At 43.4% G+C, this 15,720-nt stretch overlaps 2 protein-coding genes across 2 annotated transcripts; both read right to left on the bottom strand.

Moving 5' to 3' along the window:
- Positions 1-3,805: 3,805 nt before the first annotated feature.
- SF3B6 (splicing factor 3b subunit 6) lies at positions 3,806-9,102 on the bottom strand. Its single transcript, XM_062638434.1, has 4 exons — positions 8,943-9,102; positions 8,495-8,613; positions 5,736-5,874; positions 3,806-5,294 (listed from the first exon to the last, which is right to left on the bottom strand). The coding sequence occupies exons 1-4, from the start codon at positions 8,970-8,972 to the stop codon at positions 5,205-5,207; spliced, it is 378 nt and encodes a 125-aa protein (XP_062494418.1). The 5' UTR covers positions 8,973-9,102; the 3' UTR covers positions 3,806-5,204.
- Positions 9,103-9,356: 254 nt separating this feature from the next.
- TP53I3 (tumor protein p53 inducible protein 3) lies at positions 9,357-15,072 on the bottom strand. Its single transcript, XM_062638432.1, has 6 exons — positions 14,816-15,072; positions 13,680-13,822; positions 12,749-13,016; positions 11,319-11,531; positions 10,452-10,648; positions 9,357-9,692 (listed from the first exon to the last, which is right to left on the bottom strand). The coding sequence occupies exons 2-6, from the start codon at positions 13,815-13,817 to the stop codon at positions 9,492-9,494; spliced, it is 1,017 nt and encodes a 338-aa protein (XP_062494416.1). The 5' UTR covers positions 13,818-13,822; positions 14,816-15,072; the 3' UTR covers positions 9,357-9,491.
- Between the last annotated feature and the right edge of the window lie 648 nt (positions 15,073-15,720).

Raw genomic sequence — 15,720 nt, forward strand, 5'->3', positions numbered from 1 at the left:
CTCCTGCCACTGGAATTCTTTTTGGTGTATAAGAAGTTCTTCTAACAACCATCAACCCATTTTTTGTTAATTCTTTCTTTTCTTGTATGAAACACACACACTTCCGTGTGCTGCTCCTGTTACAGGTGGCACAGTGGAGGATCTCTGTGGGACCAGAGGTACCAGCAACATGCAAGTAAGGGCTGCTGGGACAGAGGTTTCCTGGCTCCATCTACCCTGCCCTCCTCATGGCCCCTAACCTCTGCCAAAATTTGGCTGCTGAAGAGACAGAAGATGATACTTCTCAAAGACATCCACTGTTGGTGCAGGGACACCATCCAGAGGGACCTGGACAGGCTTGAGAGATGGGCCAGTGCAAACCCCATGAAGTTCAACAAGGCCAAGTGCATGGTCCTACAGCTGGCCTGGAGCAACCAACCCTGGGTGGAAACCGAACTGAGAGCAGTCCCAAGGAGAAGGACTTGGGAGCGCTGGCTGATAAAAAGCTCAATGTGAGCCAACAATGTGTGCTCACAGCCCAGAAAGCCAATCATATTCTGAGCTGCATCAAAGGGAGTGTGGCAGCAGGTCAAGGGAGGTCATTCTCCCCTCCTACTCCACTCTCACGAGACCCCACCTGCAGTGCTGCATCCAGCTCTGGTGCCCCAGCATAAGAGGGATGTGGAGCTTTTGGGCTGAGTCCAGGGGAGGCTGCAAAGATGACCAGGGGCCTTACCTATGCCCTCCTGTGAAGAGAGGCTGAGAGAGCTGAGCTTGTTCATCCTGGATAAGGCTCTGGGGAAACTTTAGAGCAGCTTCAAGTATCTAAAGAGGGCCTAAAAGAAATCTGGAGAGGGACTTTTTGCAAGGACATGGAGGGATAGGACAAGGGGGAATGGCTTTAAGCTGAAAGAGGGGAGATTTCAATTAGCTATAAGGAAGAAATTCTTCCCTGTGAGGGTGGTGAGGCACTGGCACAGGTTGCCAGAACAGCTGTGGCTGCCCCATCCCTAGCAGTTTTCAAGGCCAGGTTGTACAGGGCTCGAAGCAAGTTGCTGTAGTGGAAGGTGTCCCTGCCCATGGCAGGGGGTTGGAACTAGATGATTGTTAAGGCCTCTTTCAACCAAAACCATTCTACCATTCTGATTTCACCAATAGCTCTTCTTTGTAGGACAGGCTAATTTCCTGTTAATATATATGTTATATATATATATATAGGGAATCAGCCCTGTCAAGACTTGATGCCCACTAGCTCTTCCAAATTCATTTGCCACTGCCCCAGCCACTGTTGCACTGTCCATACCAGCACTGGGTTGCAGATCACAGGCTGTCGCACTAGTTGCGGGTATGAGCTCCTACAGAGGTCTTGGTTGAATGTTAACACATCTCTGTCACATCTGCCAAACACAGGTCAATCCAGCACACTGCTCTAAAACTGCGCCTACTGATGGCCCAGTTTAAGTTAGTTGCCCTTTAAAAAAAAAAAAAGAAAACATCAAGTATCTGACCTGGGACCTTTCCTGAACACCTTGACAGTGAGCAGCGATGCAGAAGATTGGCTCAGCATACCTGGAATGGCCATGTGTTCCCTCCATCATCTCTTGGTCCTGCAGCCAGCAAGCTTCTGCCACACCTAAAATGAGCAGAAGGGCATTGCTCTGCCCCTCTGTCAGTAAAAAACATATTCCTGGTCATATTTAGCCTCCCTGTCTCCCTCTGCAGCACTGCTATGCACTCCCCTTGTGCCCTCAAAAGCTCTACCCAGCCATTACAGAATTTGTAAAATCCTTATTACAGCTGGCTGATGAAGTGCTCCCCCTCCTCACCCTTTCTCTGCAGAGGCAATTGTCAAAAGCAGAGGGTATTACATTTTTCATGCCAATTTCATTAAAAAAAAAAAAAAAATCTGAAAGGAAAACTAATTGTGCTTTGTGATACTTTGGGAAATTAAGTCTTCAAGGAAATGTAATCTCCAGCTCTTTCTTTGACTGCAAATGCTTTAATTTATTTAATTGTATCATCGATCAACACACTACATGTAATTATTACCACTGTATAATGGATTGGAAGAAATTTACTGTCATTGCCTGTGTAATCAGATACGCTCTTGTTACTAATTTCTAAACAGCATCGATGGAAAAAAATGACCTTCCAGGCTTAATTTCATGCCCTACTTCCTGAAAAATTAAATGGGAAGTGAGCACACACAAAAACCAGCACAGATGCAGAGTACAAGGCTGGTAACATCTGCCTTATTTGCTGCCCCCTCTGCCATTCATAACTGATCTCATTTCCCTGTCCTTTGATATTACATTTCAAACAAAATCTTGAGCAGACCTCATCAAAACAATCCTCCAGGCATTCGATTTCCATTCCCTCTGTCTTGCAGGTACAAATTATTATTTCATTTTACATGTGCAGGGACACTGAAAGCCCTGAACAGGCACTAGAAGAAAAAGTATGAAATGGAATATTTAATGAAAGGCAGCAGCTGAGCTCTCAGAGAAATCAAAAAGCTGCTGATCTTGAGGATTCATTGAAGGCATTTTTATTAATCTTATTACCCTAAAGAATTGCTTTTTATATATGTTTTTCAAACAGCATCAAATCCTCATCTAAATAGCCACTGCGGTGCAAGTACCGCACTCTCTGCTATTGACAGAAGCAATGCGGTATTTGCATGATTTTAAACAAGGCCAGAAGCCTGTGGCACCATTACCAGCACTTTAGTGGTTTATTATCAGTATTTATTCTTATTTGAAGCATAAATCCAGCATGCTAACAAGCACCTCCAGTTTCTGCTACAGCAAGGGGCCTTCTAAATGCCCACCAACTTGTGTGAATGGCCCTTATTTGGCACATGTGTGCATATATATGGCACATATACATTGATACATATATACACACATACACAGTGGAGGCCATTTCTAAAATTTAAAAGCTACGGATGCTGACACAGAATCAATAGGACTTCATTCATTTAAATGTTTTTAAGGCAAGCTGGGTTTTGCTTTTGAAATTTAGGTTTGTATAATCCTACAGACAAGCCCCCAAAATCAAGCTGGCACTTGTTACAGTAACAGCTCACCTAAGAACAACAGCAGATCACAGCTGCTTCACATTTAATGTACCTGTGACACAGATGCACCCAACCAGAGGAGCAGCACAGGTCAGGTCATGACTTTTCAGTGCTTCAGAGATGACCACAGCCACTCACAGGCTCCAAGTCTCTCATCACCTGGTTCCTGACTGCAGGGACAGCTCTCTGCAGGAAGCAGCATAGCTTTTAGGGAAGTACATGGGTATGAAGAGCCACAAAATGAGTACAAGACTTTTTACAAGAGACACTGGATGTAATTCTCGCTTGCACCCCAAAAACTGGTCTGCAACAGAGATTAAGGCAGACTCATTGGCCAGACACCAGGTGGGATTTTGAGCACCCACTCAAAGCTAAAATTACACCCCAGCCATTTCAGCTACCTCCTCACAGGCGCTCAGGGGTGAAAGAGCCAGCTCAGAGCATCACTGCCACCCTTCACGCTTCTCCTCACCAGATGAGGAAGAACAAAGGATCTGTGCAGCACACAGCAGCCGCATGGGACTTCCTCCACGTGAGTGTCAGACATGGTACCCAGAGCTGGGTGTCCCTCCCCATCACTCACATGCTGAACACATGTGCTCACGTATGGCAACAGATGCTCTACAAAGTCTTACCTGAACCATGAGCATTCAGGCAACACATGACTTGCTTTCTGAAAGGAAAGCTTACATGCAGAAGTAGCATAGCATAAAAGCAAGTCTTGCTGGAAAAACAGAAAACCACAAGGTAGGCAGTATTTATTTTTTTACTCAGTGGACCCAAAACCAGCATGGTTCTTTAAGTGACAATTATGAACAAAAAAATCCAAGAAAATAGAAATATTCCTTCATGACAGTCCAATGCACTGAAAAAAAAACCCACCCTAACTTAAATTCCAAATCCTCAGACAAAGTATGTTTGCATCTGCCCATCTTCTGCACTGGCTGGAAGTTGTCTGCTCAGGGAGTTAAATATCACATCCAAGCAGATAAATTCTCCTGAGGCAGGATACTACCAACATTCACACAACTCCCAGCGGGTTCAGAACAGGGGTAGAGGTGATTCTTTTCCACTTCCAAAATACAGAGTTATGCATAACCCATGTAGCACACTAATTTTTATTCATAGGACGCGAGTGCTAAAGAAAACAAGCCAAAAAATTTACATCTGTTTATCTTCCACTAGATGCTACATCTAAGAATTTCTGTACATGAAATATATTACAGTTCAAAAACACCAATTAGAAAACAATTGCACTACAGGTATTGAAAATTACCACCTTCACCTACTGCCTTGTTTTGGTCAGGTGTTTTCTACTTAACATTAAAAGGCATCAGGTTTATTCCTGCCACTCCTAACATGGTACATGTGATAACTTTCCTGTATCACCCTGCAGTGATGCACTATTAGAGGAAGGTAATTTTACTGCAGCTTATCAGCTTTGTCTCAGTCACTGGGAATGATCTGACTGAAGTCACCTGAACAGTTGGATTCTTTTAAAAGGCAAATGATTTTCCATAGTTTGTAAAAGAAACTTACAAGCATGGACTTGGGCTTGCTTTGTTTCTAGTAAGCAGCCACCTAATGATCACATAAGGAAGTGAGGTTCGTTCAAACACTCCTAGAGGGAGAAAGGCACAACAATTTGGGTAAAATATACAGGTGTGAAGTATCAAACCATACTCCATTCTTCTTTAAAAAGCACACAAAAATCGCTGTAACAGGGAGACCAACTGAAATGCTCTGTTTTCAGAAAGTAGCAAATAAAATTTACCTGCCTACAGCCAGCTTAGGCAGAGCCCCTTCAGCTCTGGATTAACTGCTGCCACCTGGAGGCTGGGTGGAACTTCAGGAGGTGCGAAATGCTCAAGCATCTTAGCCCCATCTTAAAAGGTACTGCTAGAAACAGGACTGGGGTTACGCTGCACTGTTACTGACAACACAGAGAAGCCGGCTCTATTTATGGGAATTTAATCTTAAAGCAGATCTTCCAGTGTTTTACATTTATTGACTTCTAATGTGAAGATCTAAAGATTCAAATTACAGCTTATAAAATTTAAAGGAAAAAATTATACTTAATTGAGAATTCCTGTGTCTAGGTCAAGAATTCAATGGCAGGTCTTAACAGTTTACCAAAAAGAGCAGTTTATTTTGGTGGGTCTGTATTAATTCCATATTTTTCCTTGAGAAGTTTAAGCTGTTCCTCTTTCTTCTTTGTGTCCATCTTTTGGAATGCCTGGAATTAGGAAGAGAAAAGATGTGAGAAATAATAAATAAAAACTCATCTTCTGCATGTTATTTCCTAGTAACTGCAACCAACATCACTAAGAATTACTCCAACAGCAGTATTTAATCCTTGGCCCCAGAGAATGCCTGCACACCAAGTCACAGGCAGAACATCTTTTTACCTGCACACAAGATCTCACATCCTGCGGCAAATGTGCAGCTGTAAGCCCCTGCTTCCTCTTCCCCAGTCTCCAGAAACATGTTTTTTAACACCTTTTTTTCCACACAGATCACCAAATAAAGATGAAATCCTGTCAATTTATCCAATCAATTCCCACTGCCAGTTTGGATTCATTTCTTAAAATTATCCAAGCACCTCTCTTTTCAAACTGCATTTCTTTTTGTCCTAGCTCTGCTCAGAGGTAACTTAAAAACCCCCAAGTGTACATACCCTGTTTGCATTATAGTACAGAACAACAAGGTATCTGTTGCACACATTGAATCCTGATAGGTGATCACAAGCATTTTTGGCGTCGAAGATGTCTTCATAGACCACATAGGCCGTTCCTCTAGTTTCAGGAGTGTTTCCACTGCAAGGCAAGATGAATTTTAATGTTTAACAAAAATAACAAGAAATAGTTCTACTGGTCTTCAGCACCAACTGAGATTAAATTAACTAATGCAACTTCATGAGAAAAAAATTTCTTATTATTATCACAGAATGGTTTGGGTTGGAAGAGACCTTCAGTATCACCTAGTTCCAATACCCTGCCATAGGCAGGGACACCTCCCACTATTGCAGGTTGCTCCAAGCCCCACCCAACCTGGTCTTGAGCACTGCCAGGGATGGGACAGCCACAACTTCTCTGGGCAACCTGTGCCAGCATCTCACCAGCCTCACAGGGAAGAATTTCTTTCTAATATCTAATCTAAATCTCTCCTCTTTCAGTTTAAAGCCATTACCCCTTGTCCTCTCAAGATGTTAAAATACATTCCCGCTTTCCACACCAATCTCCACTTACAGTCCAGAGTCAGAGACAGGATAATGAAAGAGAAGCATGTGCTGCATTATGCTCCTTAAGGGAAATTCACCTCTCCACAACAGCCATCAGAAGCTGTTGCTGTCAGGGTTGTCATACTTCTGGAAATACTTTAAGTTTTCATTACAGCCATTAGCTTAGTTTATTTAATATTACAAGGCTGGGCTGTCAGTTAATGGCTGTCTGGATCAGATGCCTCCCCAGGATGGAATACGGCTCTGGGCATATCACAAAGTCAATTTAAAACAGTCAAAACAGCCTTGCTGGTGCAAGACCAGGTCAGGTGCACAACCATTGCCTATCAGGCCATCAATCCAATTTCCTTTGCCTGAGGGACCGGAGACACGTCTAAGCACATAAGCCTAACCAGCGCAGAGAGACTGCAGAGTTTACAGATCCAAAAGACCTCAGCTAAAAAGATAGCTACAGCAAACCTAATAACCAGATCTGTCTCCAAGGTGCTTGCTTCTCAGAAGAGAACTCCTGAGGATAAACGATACCGCACATATCCATACCAGAATATATACAAGTGCAAAGAGGAGAATGGGATAAAAACCACACTAAGCACACAAGTGACTACAACAGGACTTCCATGTTATGGATGTTTCTGTGGAAAATATGAGCCAGGAGTTCTGAACAAGCCTTTGGACATATACACCAGTGCATCACTGATGGAAAGTTCCCCCAGTACATCTTAATTCTTTATGTCCCACTGTCATGCTGTTCTAACCTAATTTTCAGGAACCCTTTAGTATTTGTTCTCCTTTATGCTTATTAGCAAAGAATTCCACCTATCTGGCCAAGCAGTAGGTTTACTTTGGCCACTTCTGCAGTCACTTCTGTTGCATTTCCCTGCATGAGAAGGATCTCAGTAGCTCCACCTTCCCAACACAGCACCAGCAGTATGATTGATCCCCCCATTCTTGTTTATTGAGGCAATTCTAGATGTAAAACTCACTTTATTCTATACAGTGAACAACCACACTATGGCTTCAAAATGAGCCATAGTGGGTACTTAACTGGGTACACTATTTGGGGTACTTAAGTTTGGTCTGTTTAACTGTTTACATATTTACATCCTGCACAGTCAAAACAATTCAGTTCATTGTGGATTAATCACCCTCCCCAGTCCCAGAGCATGGGGAATTGGAGAGCGATATAAATGAATAACAAAGATACGTTCCACTTTAACCTCATCAACAACAGAAATGCTGCAGGTTATTTTGCCATCAGTACAAAAAAAAAAAAAAACAAACCAAAAAAAAAACCAACAACCTATGCCAAATATAAACTACATTTCCTTTCTATTTGTACACCTACTGAAATGCGACTTACAATGTTTTCTTTTAAGTACTGAACACCAAGTTTAATTTCCTCCTCCTTTCTTCCTAAATACTTGTCTTAATAGGAAAAAAAAACAATCCTTTTGTGTGAGTGTCAGTACTCTAACCAGCATTTCTACGGTTCCCAAAAGTGCTTCCTGAATTCCAGCTTCAGCCAACTCTTCCCTAGAACCTTGGTGGAACATAATACTAACCAGATGAAATTATGGTTTAATCTGCAGCATTCAGACAGTACTCAGGGTAACAAGGAACATCAGAATGCAAGTCTTTAATGTCTGAAGTAACTAAGAGAAAAACCTCAATCTGCTGTATAACCTCAATGCATTTTAGAACAGAATTTCAGTCAGACTGCCATCATCCACAGCTGTGTGGCTCAGGGACAAACTGCATCTGAAGCACAGGGCACTGTTTCTGGTCAACAGGTCCAGCAGCTACAGTAATATCTCTATTTTCGCACCAGTCAAGTATCTAATACTCACTAAATATCAAAACCGGCTGTTTTCAAATTTTGCCTTTCTCATTTTTATCTGTAGTTAAGATAAAAGGTTATTTAAGATTTGCTTAGGAGAGCTTCCCATATTTTTACCAGCACACCTAAGCCCACATCAGAATTACGCTTTTTCACCTTACCTACCAGCAATATTATTTTCTAAGGAATTCACACATAAGAGAAATATCATCACACCCACCTTTGGCACATATGGATACTGCTAAAGTGCATTTAACTTTTTCAGCTACAAAATCCAGTTGCTATCTACTGCAATAAGAATACTGTTATTAAAGCTGATTAAAATCCTTAACTTTTCACAAAGAACTAAAATACTTACACTCTGATTTGTCGAATAGGCCCATATTTCCCAAAAATATCGTACATTTCTTCTGCTGTGATTTTATATGGCAGGTTCCTAATATACAGTATCCGATTGACTTCTGGAGGCAGCCGAATCTGATGCAAAAACAACATACGGTGTGTTAGAGCTAGTGTGCTCACTTCAAACCTTAAAAGCTGCTGCCTACGAGCTAGATCTTTGGGCTACCATCAGCAAGACAGTCTGTGTGCTCCCTAGGTCCACTTTTAACCCTTCAGAGCTACAAACTTGACGTGTTTGTCAAACAAGAGGCCCGTCCGGAGAGGAACGGGCTCCCTTAGCCGGAGACTTGGAAAGGAGCTCAGGCCAGGCGGGAAGGCCTGCCCTCAGCCTCCGGGCCGGGGCACTTCTCACCACCACGGAAGACTGCGGCGGGCTAGGGAGCGGGAGGGGGGAGAGCACTCACGTTGGCTCGCTTGGCCGCTTGCATCGCCATGGCGCCGGTCGGAGAGAGAGGGGGCTGCCGCCTGGGAGAGAAACACCGGCAGGGCACGGAGCCTCGGCAGACGCACACCCCTCACCTCAGCGGGGGACCCGGATGCTATCCCAGCGTGCCCTGCGCCGGAACAGCAGCCCGACACGCACGGGTGTGTGGGAGCCACGTGAGCTGCGTGCTGCCCCGGCCCCGCCCCCGGCCCCGGCCCCGACCCCGGCCCCGCGTGGGTACGGCCTGATGGTGCCCTAGGCCCTGGGGTCGGTGTTAGGGGGGGTCTTAGGGCGGCGCTTCAGGGACACAGCCGCCTGGCCTGTGGGGAAGGTAAAGGAACCCGGAGCTGGGCTTGGCAGTTCCCCCCCCCCGTTCAAGACACGATGCTAGAGCTGCAGTATGAATCTCTTTTTAATGAGCGCGTTTTGTAAGGCACTGCTTTACCCCTCCTTTTTGGCACCTTCCCACAGTAAAACCTCCCGATGTGGAAGCAGAAATTCAGTTTCTTTGCTTGTCAAGCACTCCTAACTATTGCGTCCCTGGAACTAAATCAGGTATTTGAATGACAATCTTGCCAATATTCTCGTTTTTCTCCATGGTCCTGTGTGCCTCAGCAATGTCATCCAGACGGTAAACGCTGTGGACAACTGGTTGGAGATGAGGAGACATTCCTCTGGAAAAATACGGCAGCACCTTTTCTGTGAAGTCCTTCACCAGCTGTTCCTTATACTGAAGGAGAAAAGAAGCATTTTGAAGGTTATTACCAGTCATTTAATTCACAGAGGTATCTCTAACCACAGTGCACAGTTCTCAAGGAGATGCTTCCTGACGTTTTCATGTGAGACAGACGTGTAAGCAACTGACAGGTAAAAGTTACAAGAAGAAAACTTTTAGATTATACTTTAATTGACTGAAATTCTCCAAAACAAGTTGTATAAGCTTAGCGCAGAACCATTTAAACTCAAACTGATTAAAGTTTTTGAGAATATTATGTATTAAACCATGCAAAAATCTATCCCAGGGCTCTGCACTGCTGTCTTTCACTGTAATATCTGAGAATTTTCTTCATAAGGTGATTCTTCCTTGGTAATTTCCAGGGATCCAAATGACCTTGGTCTCTACTTTGAAAAACGATCTGACAGGGGTTTTCTCCCCACCCACCCCCAACTTGATGAAGTTTCCTGATCACTTCAGGGTTTTTTTATTTTTAGGCCAAGTCTTTGAACTATGGTACTTGTGAAGTATGTTAGTAAGTCCTGGGTATCATTCCTCTGATTCAGCAATTGTAAAAGGGATGCATTTGATAGAAAAGGGAATTTACAACTTAATTTTGCAGTGTTTTCCAAAGTATGTAGTAACAGTTCAAGGTGCTGCTTTTTTTTGGTAATAATGTGTTAGATTCTGCTTTAACATTCATATCAAAAGAAAGCTCTCAAACTCATTGATTTTAAGATAAAACTGTATACACTGTTGACAGCCATTACTTGCCTTCTTGTCTCTTGATCGTAATAGACTTGTGTGGATGGCTGCTCTTTTGCTTAGCAGGCTTGAAAGCAAATCTCCATGTACTTCACCTCCACCTAGTAGTCCATAAATAATCCACCGGCCATCAGTACTCAGACAGTTGATATTCTTCTCCCAGTAAGAGCCACCAACAGGATCCAAAATTATATCTACTCCAGAACCTCAAGCAGAAACAGAAAATGTATCAACAATGTAGTTAAGCTGCATTAAAGGCAGGAGAATTTCAGGCAGAACTAAAACCTTATACTTTACAGGTACAGAATCAATCCTGCAATTCTGATTTGAATCTTTCTACTGAAATTAGGAATTGGCACAATGATTTGTGAGGAATTCTAGAATTGGGAACAAAAAATAATCACTAGATACAGGTATCTATATATAGTAAGATACATATAGATTGGTATGGATATCCAGATGCAGACTGCATCATAAACCATCCCAAATGCTTAGAAAAGCTAATTTTTTCTAACACAGAAATTTTTTTTTGTTCCTGTATTCAAGCACTTAAAAAGGCAAGTGCAAGGATCCCACAGTTCCTTGTGGAGGCAGCAATAACACAGGCACAATATTTATGCCCCAAATGAACAGAGATTCCATGCAGAAAACTGAGTGCAATTAAACTAAGGAAAGATACATTCTTGGGCTGAACAGGAATGTTCAGCCTGAATGGGCTGAACAGCCTATTCTTGGGCTGTTGGTTGTTCCAACATCATCATTATTGTCTGCTCCTTCACCAACTAAGGTGACAGTTGAAACTGAGTGTATGTGCTTGTAGATTCAGAGGTGCACGCTCCTTAGCTGTAACAGTGTCTTTCACATTGAGGTTCTTACCTTGGGTGAACGCCAAGACCTTTTCACTAAAATTTTCATTCCTGTAGTTGAACCCTACAGCTGCTCCAGCTTTTTCTGTTGCTTTCAGTTTTGCTTCAGTTCCTGCTGTCACAATGGGAATAGCTTTTGCCAGTCTTACTAGATGAATGGCTGCTATACCAACTCCACTAGCTCCAGCGTGGATCAACACTTTCTCGCCCTCCTGTACTTTACCTGAAGGAGGATGTAAGGGAAATAGTTACCCCTTTGTCATGACATTTGGATTAAAACACAAGCAGTGTGGAAAATACTGAAGAGGAAGCTGAAAGAGATGCCCTTAAGTGGGCTTTGTTTACCTCTTCATATCCTTCATAAAAGAAATAAATGCAGAACTAACACAGCTCACAGTGTACTAACAGGACTCCATTTTACCATCTCCAGTGGAATAACTTTAGCTTGGCCCTGCCGGTTCTGGGCATCCGTCACCAAGCTGCTGAGGTGAATGCAGTCAGCCTTTTTATATCAGGACTGTCCACTGCCACCAACAGAAAACACTTGGAGGATAATACTACTGAGAAATCAGGCACTCAACAATGAAGAAATACCAGAAGTGCTGGATAATGTTAAGGAGCAGTTTTAACTATCATTTTACCATCTACCAGTTGCCCTAACACATTTGTATTCCACTGATTGTTACTGGAAGTGAGGCACTGAGTAGTCCTGAAGGCATGGTCCTTATTGACCACAGGGCCAAAGGAAGCAACACTGCTCATAGCAAGTCTGTATTTTGGGTAGTGAGGAAAGTTACTTGTTTGTAACTGCTGTTCTTTAGTGGAGCTTTTACCTGCTGCTGCTGAAAAGGGTAGGAGAAGGATATTCATCATCTGAGGAAAACCCTGGCAAGCGCTACTTTTAGTGCCTTGGTAACTCATTTTCAGAATGAAGAGTGCAAGCTTATATCTGTTTTAAATCAGCTCAGAGGGGATTTTACCTAAAATTAATATTTCTGCGAAACAAGAGAGAAGATGTTGTCTACTGTAGATTCACAAGCAATTAGTGAGAAAGTTCATTATATGGTCATGCTTGCAGCAACGTTAGAAGTAGGATGTGTTTGCAGTTGTCTGGAGAACATGTAAGTTATTTCAGGGTTTAGGCTTAATGGAAATTGCCGTTCAAGCTAAGAAATACAGATGAAAAGAAACCTGACCATCTTTCCATATCCTTCCTTGTAAATATGCAATCAGCCGAGTAAGTTGTGACTCGGGACACGTGATCAAGTTTTGAGGATTTGGGTCTGGCATACCAGATTCTGAGCCATGTGAATGGAATGACAGAGAAGAGGTTCTTTGGAAGCAAACAGCATACAGGTGGAGGCAAGAAAGAGAGGATTTCAGAACAGAAAAGAAGACAGGCTTCCTTTGCTGGGATAGATTTGCAAATACGCTTCTCACCTACAAAGTGCAGCAGCTGAAAGGCTGTTATCCAGGCTTCAGGAATAGCTGCAGCCTGAGTAAAAGTCATATCTTTGGGAATTGGCATGAGACAGCCTTCGGGTACTGTAACGTATTCTGCCTGGCCACCTCCGGAAAGCAGAGCCATCACTGCATCACCAATCTTCCACTGGCCCCTGCAGCCAGGTCCGAGCTCAGCCACAATTCCAGCTGCTTCTAAGCCTAAAATATCGCTTGCTCCTTCAGGGGGAAGGTACTTCCCTCTCCTCTAAAATAAAACAAAAGAGAGGGCAAGGAAGGAAAAGCCATGTATCAGTGAGTGTAATGACCTGCAGTATTTCATTCACATCCAACCTAAATTCTTACTTATTTAATCCTGATTTTTGCACTGTGCAAATGCTCAGTAAGTTGAGCATCTTCTATACTCTAGCAACACTTCTTGTTTCCCAAGTAGGTTTTAGTTTTAAAACTCTATCTGGAAATTCAATCTGTTCTGAGTCCCCTTTGACCAGGCCAGTCCATACTGGAGAATTATTATGGTCCCCAGTTGCAGAGTGTGGCTTTCAGCTCAAATTAAAAAAGCTCATACTTAACAACTGGAATGTGATTTTCCCCTGCTGTAATGGAGCCAGTGAAATATTTCATGTTCATCTCAAATGCCCAGAGAATGGTCTAAGCATCTAGAAAGACCGGAGTTCTGGTTTAAATCTTTTCTTGAAAGGCAGCTGCCTTTCCATGCCACTCCAGCATTGCAGTGACCCAGACAAAAACACTTAACTGCTGAATCAACAGACATAACTTCTTGAACTCTCCCATCCCATTGCTCACCAGGTCTCTGTTTTAACTCTTCAGATTTGTCAAGACTTCAGAGAGGGGCTTGAAAAAATCAGTATCATTTTCAGGTGCATTAATCTGCTTAACATACACATACCTGGAGTAAATCAGCCCTATTCAGAGCACTGGCAGAGACCTTCACAAGCACTTCTCCTTCTCCTGGGTTTGGTTTCGTCACGTGTTTCACATAGAGATTTTCTGGGCCTCCTGGGCAATCAAAATTGACAGCCAACATTTTATCTGAAAGAAAGAAAAACCCAAAAACCTGGCATGAATGCAGGCACACTTATGTGCAGCTGTAAAGTCTCAGTAATCATTAACCACAGCTCCAGAGACTCCACTTTGCAGATGAAGAATGCAAACTGTGACACAGTTCAAACGTAGAAGAGGGGAGAGTGGCCAGAGAAAGCGGAGGAGTTACAGTGCAATGAAATATGTTAATGTTGGGACACAACTTATCATTGCAAAAGCCATTTGACAAACCACAAAGATCACCTTGCATCAAGGCACATGCTTTAATCCTGCACAGAACCATGTGTGGAGCCGGCAGTGCTCACTACCCACCTAAACGGTGAAATGTAACACACAAATGAAAACAGTCTCCCTTGCTCTGAACTCCCTGCATGATTAGGGCTCCAGTGCTCAACTGACTGAAGGACAAGGCCTCTTAAAATGGTAGACACAAATGGGATTTTAAAACTCTCAACAGAAAGAACCTTTATTGAACACATCTAAAATCACGTGAGTGCTGCTTTACAGTTCAGCCCATAGACAACAACTTGAAGATACATAAAGGCACAATGGTGATCTAGCACAAATGAAAGATAACAAATGGTTATAAAAATTCTTATTTATCCGTTTTGCCTCAGCAGGTGATTCCAGTGTGCCTAATTTGCGCTGGTAGAGAGTCCCGCTGCTACAGGAGTCACTCAAGTAACTCCTCAGACACTGTTCTGGGGTCCTTGCTTTTGCAGAAGCAGTTGTTAAGGTGGGCTGAGAGGTCCAGCCTTCTCCTGCCTGGCAAAATCCAACCTGCTGCAGTCTTCCCTGTGTCCACTAGGTGGAAGGAAAGCACCAATGAGGATCCCAGTATATTGCTTTCAAATGGTCAGAAGAATTGGAAAGCAAGTTTCCAACAAAAAGCAACAACTTAAAACTGTCAGATCTGCCAGCACTGGCCCAAAACAACAACTCAAAGAAGTATGTGGTTCCCGCGCACAATTCGTGACTCACTTTTTTCCTGTAAAGGAAGGAAGGATGTTCTCCACACCAGGAACAAACCCAGCCGGTGTTCAGGAGCAGAATCTGATCCCGGTTCCTCTTCTTCCAACTCTTGCAATTGGCGTTCTCGAGAACAAATATGTCTCACTTTTTTCCTGTAAAGAAGGTTGTTCTGAGCACTGGGAACAAACTGCCTCTCTCAGGAAGAGAGTTTGATCTCAGTTCCTCCTTTCCCAGCTCTTGCAATTGGCTGCTCCCGAGCAAGTCAGAGGGTGGAGCACGATGAGGGTGTGTTTTACTTTGGAGGGACAGGCATGAAGAGTCAGAAATATTACTGCATCTCACCATTATTTCTACCCACGGACCTAGTCCACCGATTGAGGCACAAATCTACTTTCCCTTTTGGCACTGAGGTAGAGATCTTCTGCTCCCCCCATGTCGTAGTTTAAGCCCAGCTGGTAACTCAGAACCATGCAGCCGCTCGCTCACTCACCCACTTCTTCCTCCCCCCAGTCCCAGAGGGATGGGGAGGAGAATCAAAAGAATGTAACTCCCACAGGTTAAGAACAGTCCAGTAACTAAGGTATAGCACAAAACCACTGCTGCTGCCACCAATAATAATAATGATAAGGGAAATAACAAGGGAAGAGAATACAACTGCTCACCACCTGCCGACTGATAGCCAGCCCTACCCGAGCAGTGATCTGGGCCTTCCGGGTAATTGCCCCCAGTTTCTATACTGGGCATGACATGCTGTGGTATGGAATACCCCTTTGGCTAGTCTGGGTCAGGTGTCCTGTCTGCTTCCTCACTGCTTCTTGTGTTTCTCCTCACCTGGCAGAGCATGAGAGACTGAAAAGTTCTTGATTAGGGTAAGCATTACTGAACAACTAAAACATAGGTGTGTTATCAGCACT

The sequence above is a fragment of the Pezoporus occidentalis genome, unplaced genomic scaffold (assembly GCF_034315485.1).
Source record: "Pezoporus occidentalis ecotype Australia unplaced genomic scaffold, CSIRO_AGI_Poc_V1 ctg57, whole genome shotgun sequence".
Taxonomy (NCBI): Eukaryota; Metazoa; Chordata; class Aves; order Psittaciformes; family Psittacidae; genus Pezoporus; species Pezoporus occidentalis.

Coding starts and splice junctions, on each gene's coding strand:
- SF3B6 (XM_062638434.1), bottom strand. CDS start 8,972: ATGGCGATGCAAGCGGCCAAGCGAGCCAAC. Junction 8,614..8,942: donor AAGCGGCCAAGCGAGCCAAC/GTGAGTGCTCTC, acceptor TTTTTGCATCAG/ATTCGGCTGCCTCCAGAAGT. Junction 5,295..5,735: donor TGTACTATAATGCAAACAGG/GTATGTACACTT, acceptor TCCTAATTCCAG/GCATTCCAAAAGATGGACAC.
- TP53I3 (XM_062638432.1), bottom strand. CDS start 13,817: ATGTTGGCTGTCAATTTTGATTGCCCAGGAGGCCCAGAAAATCTCTAT. Junction 11,532..12,748: donor TCAGCTGCTGCACTTTGTAG/GTGAGAAGCGTA, acceptor ATCCTCCTTCAG/GTAAAGTACAGGAGGGCGAG. Junction 9,693..10,451: donor TACGATCAAGAGACAAGAAG/GCAAGTAATGGC, acceptor TTTCTCCTTCAG/TATAAGGAACAGCTGGTGAA.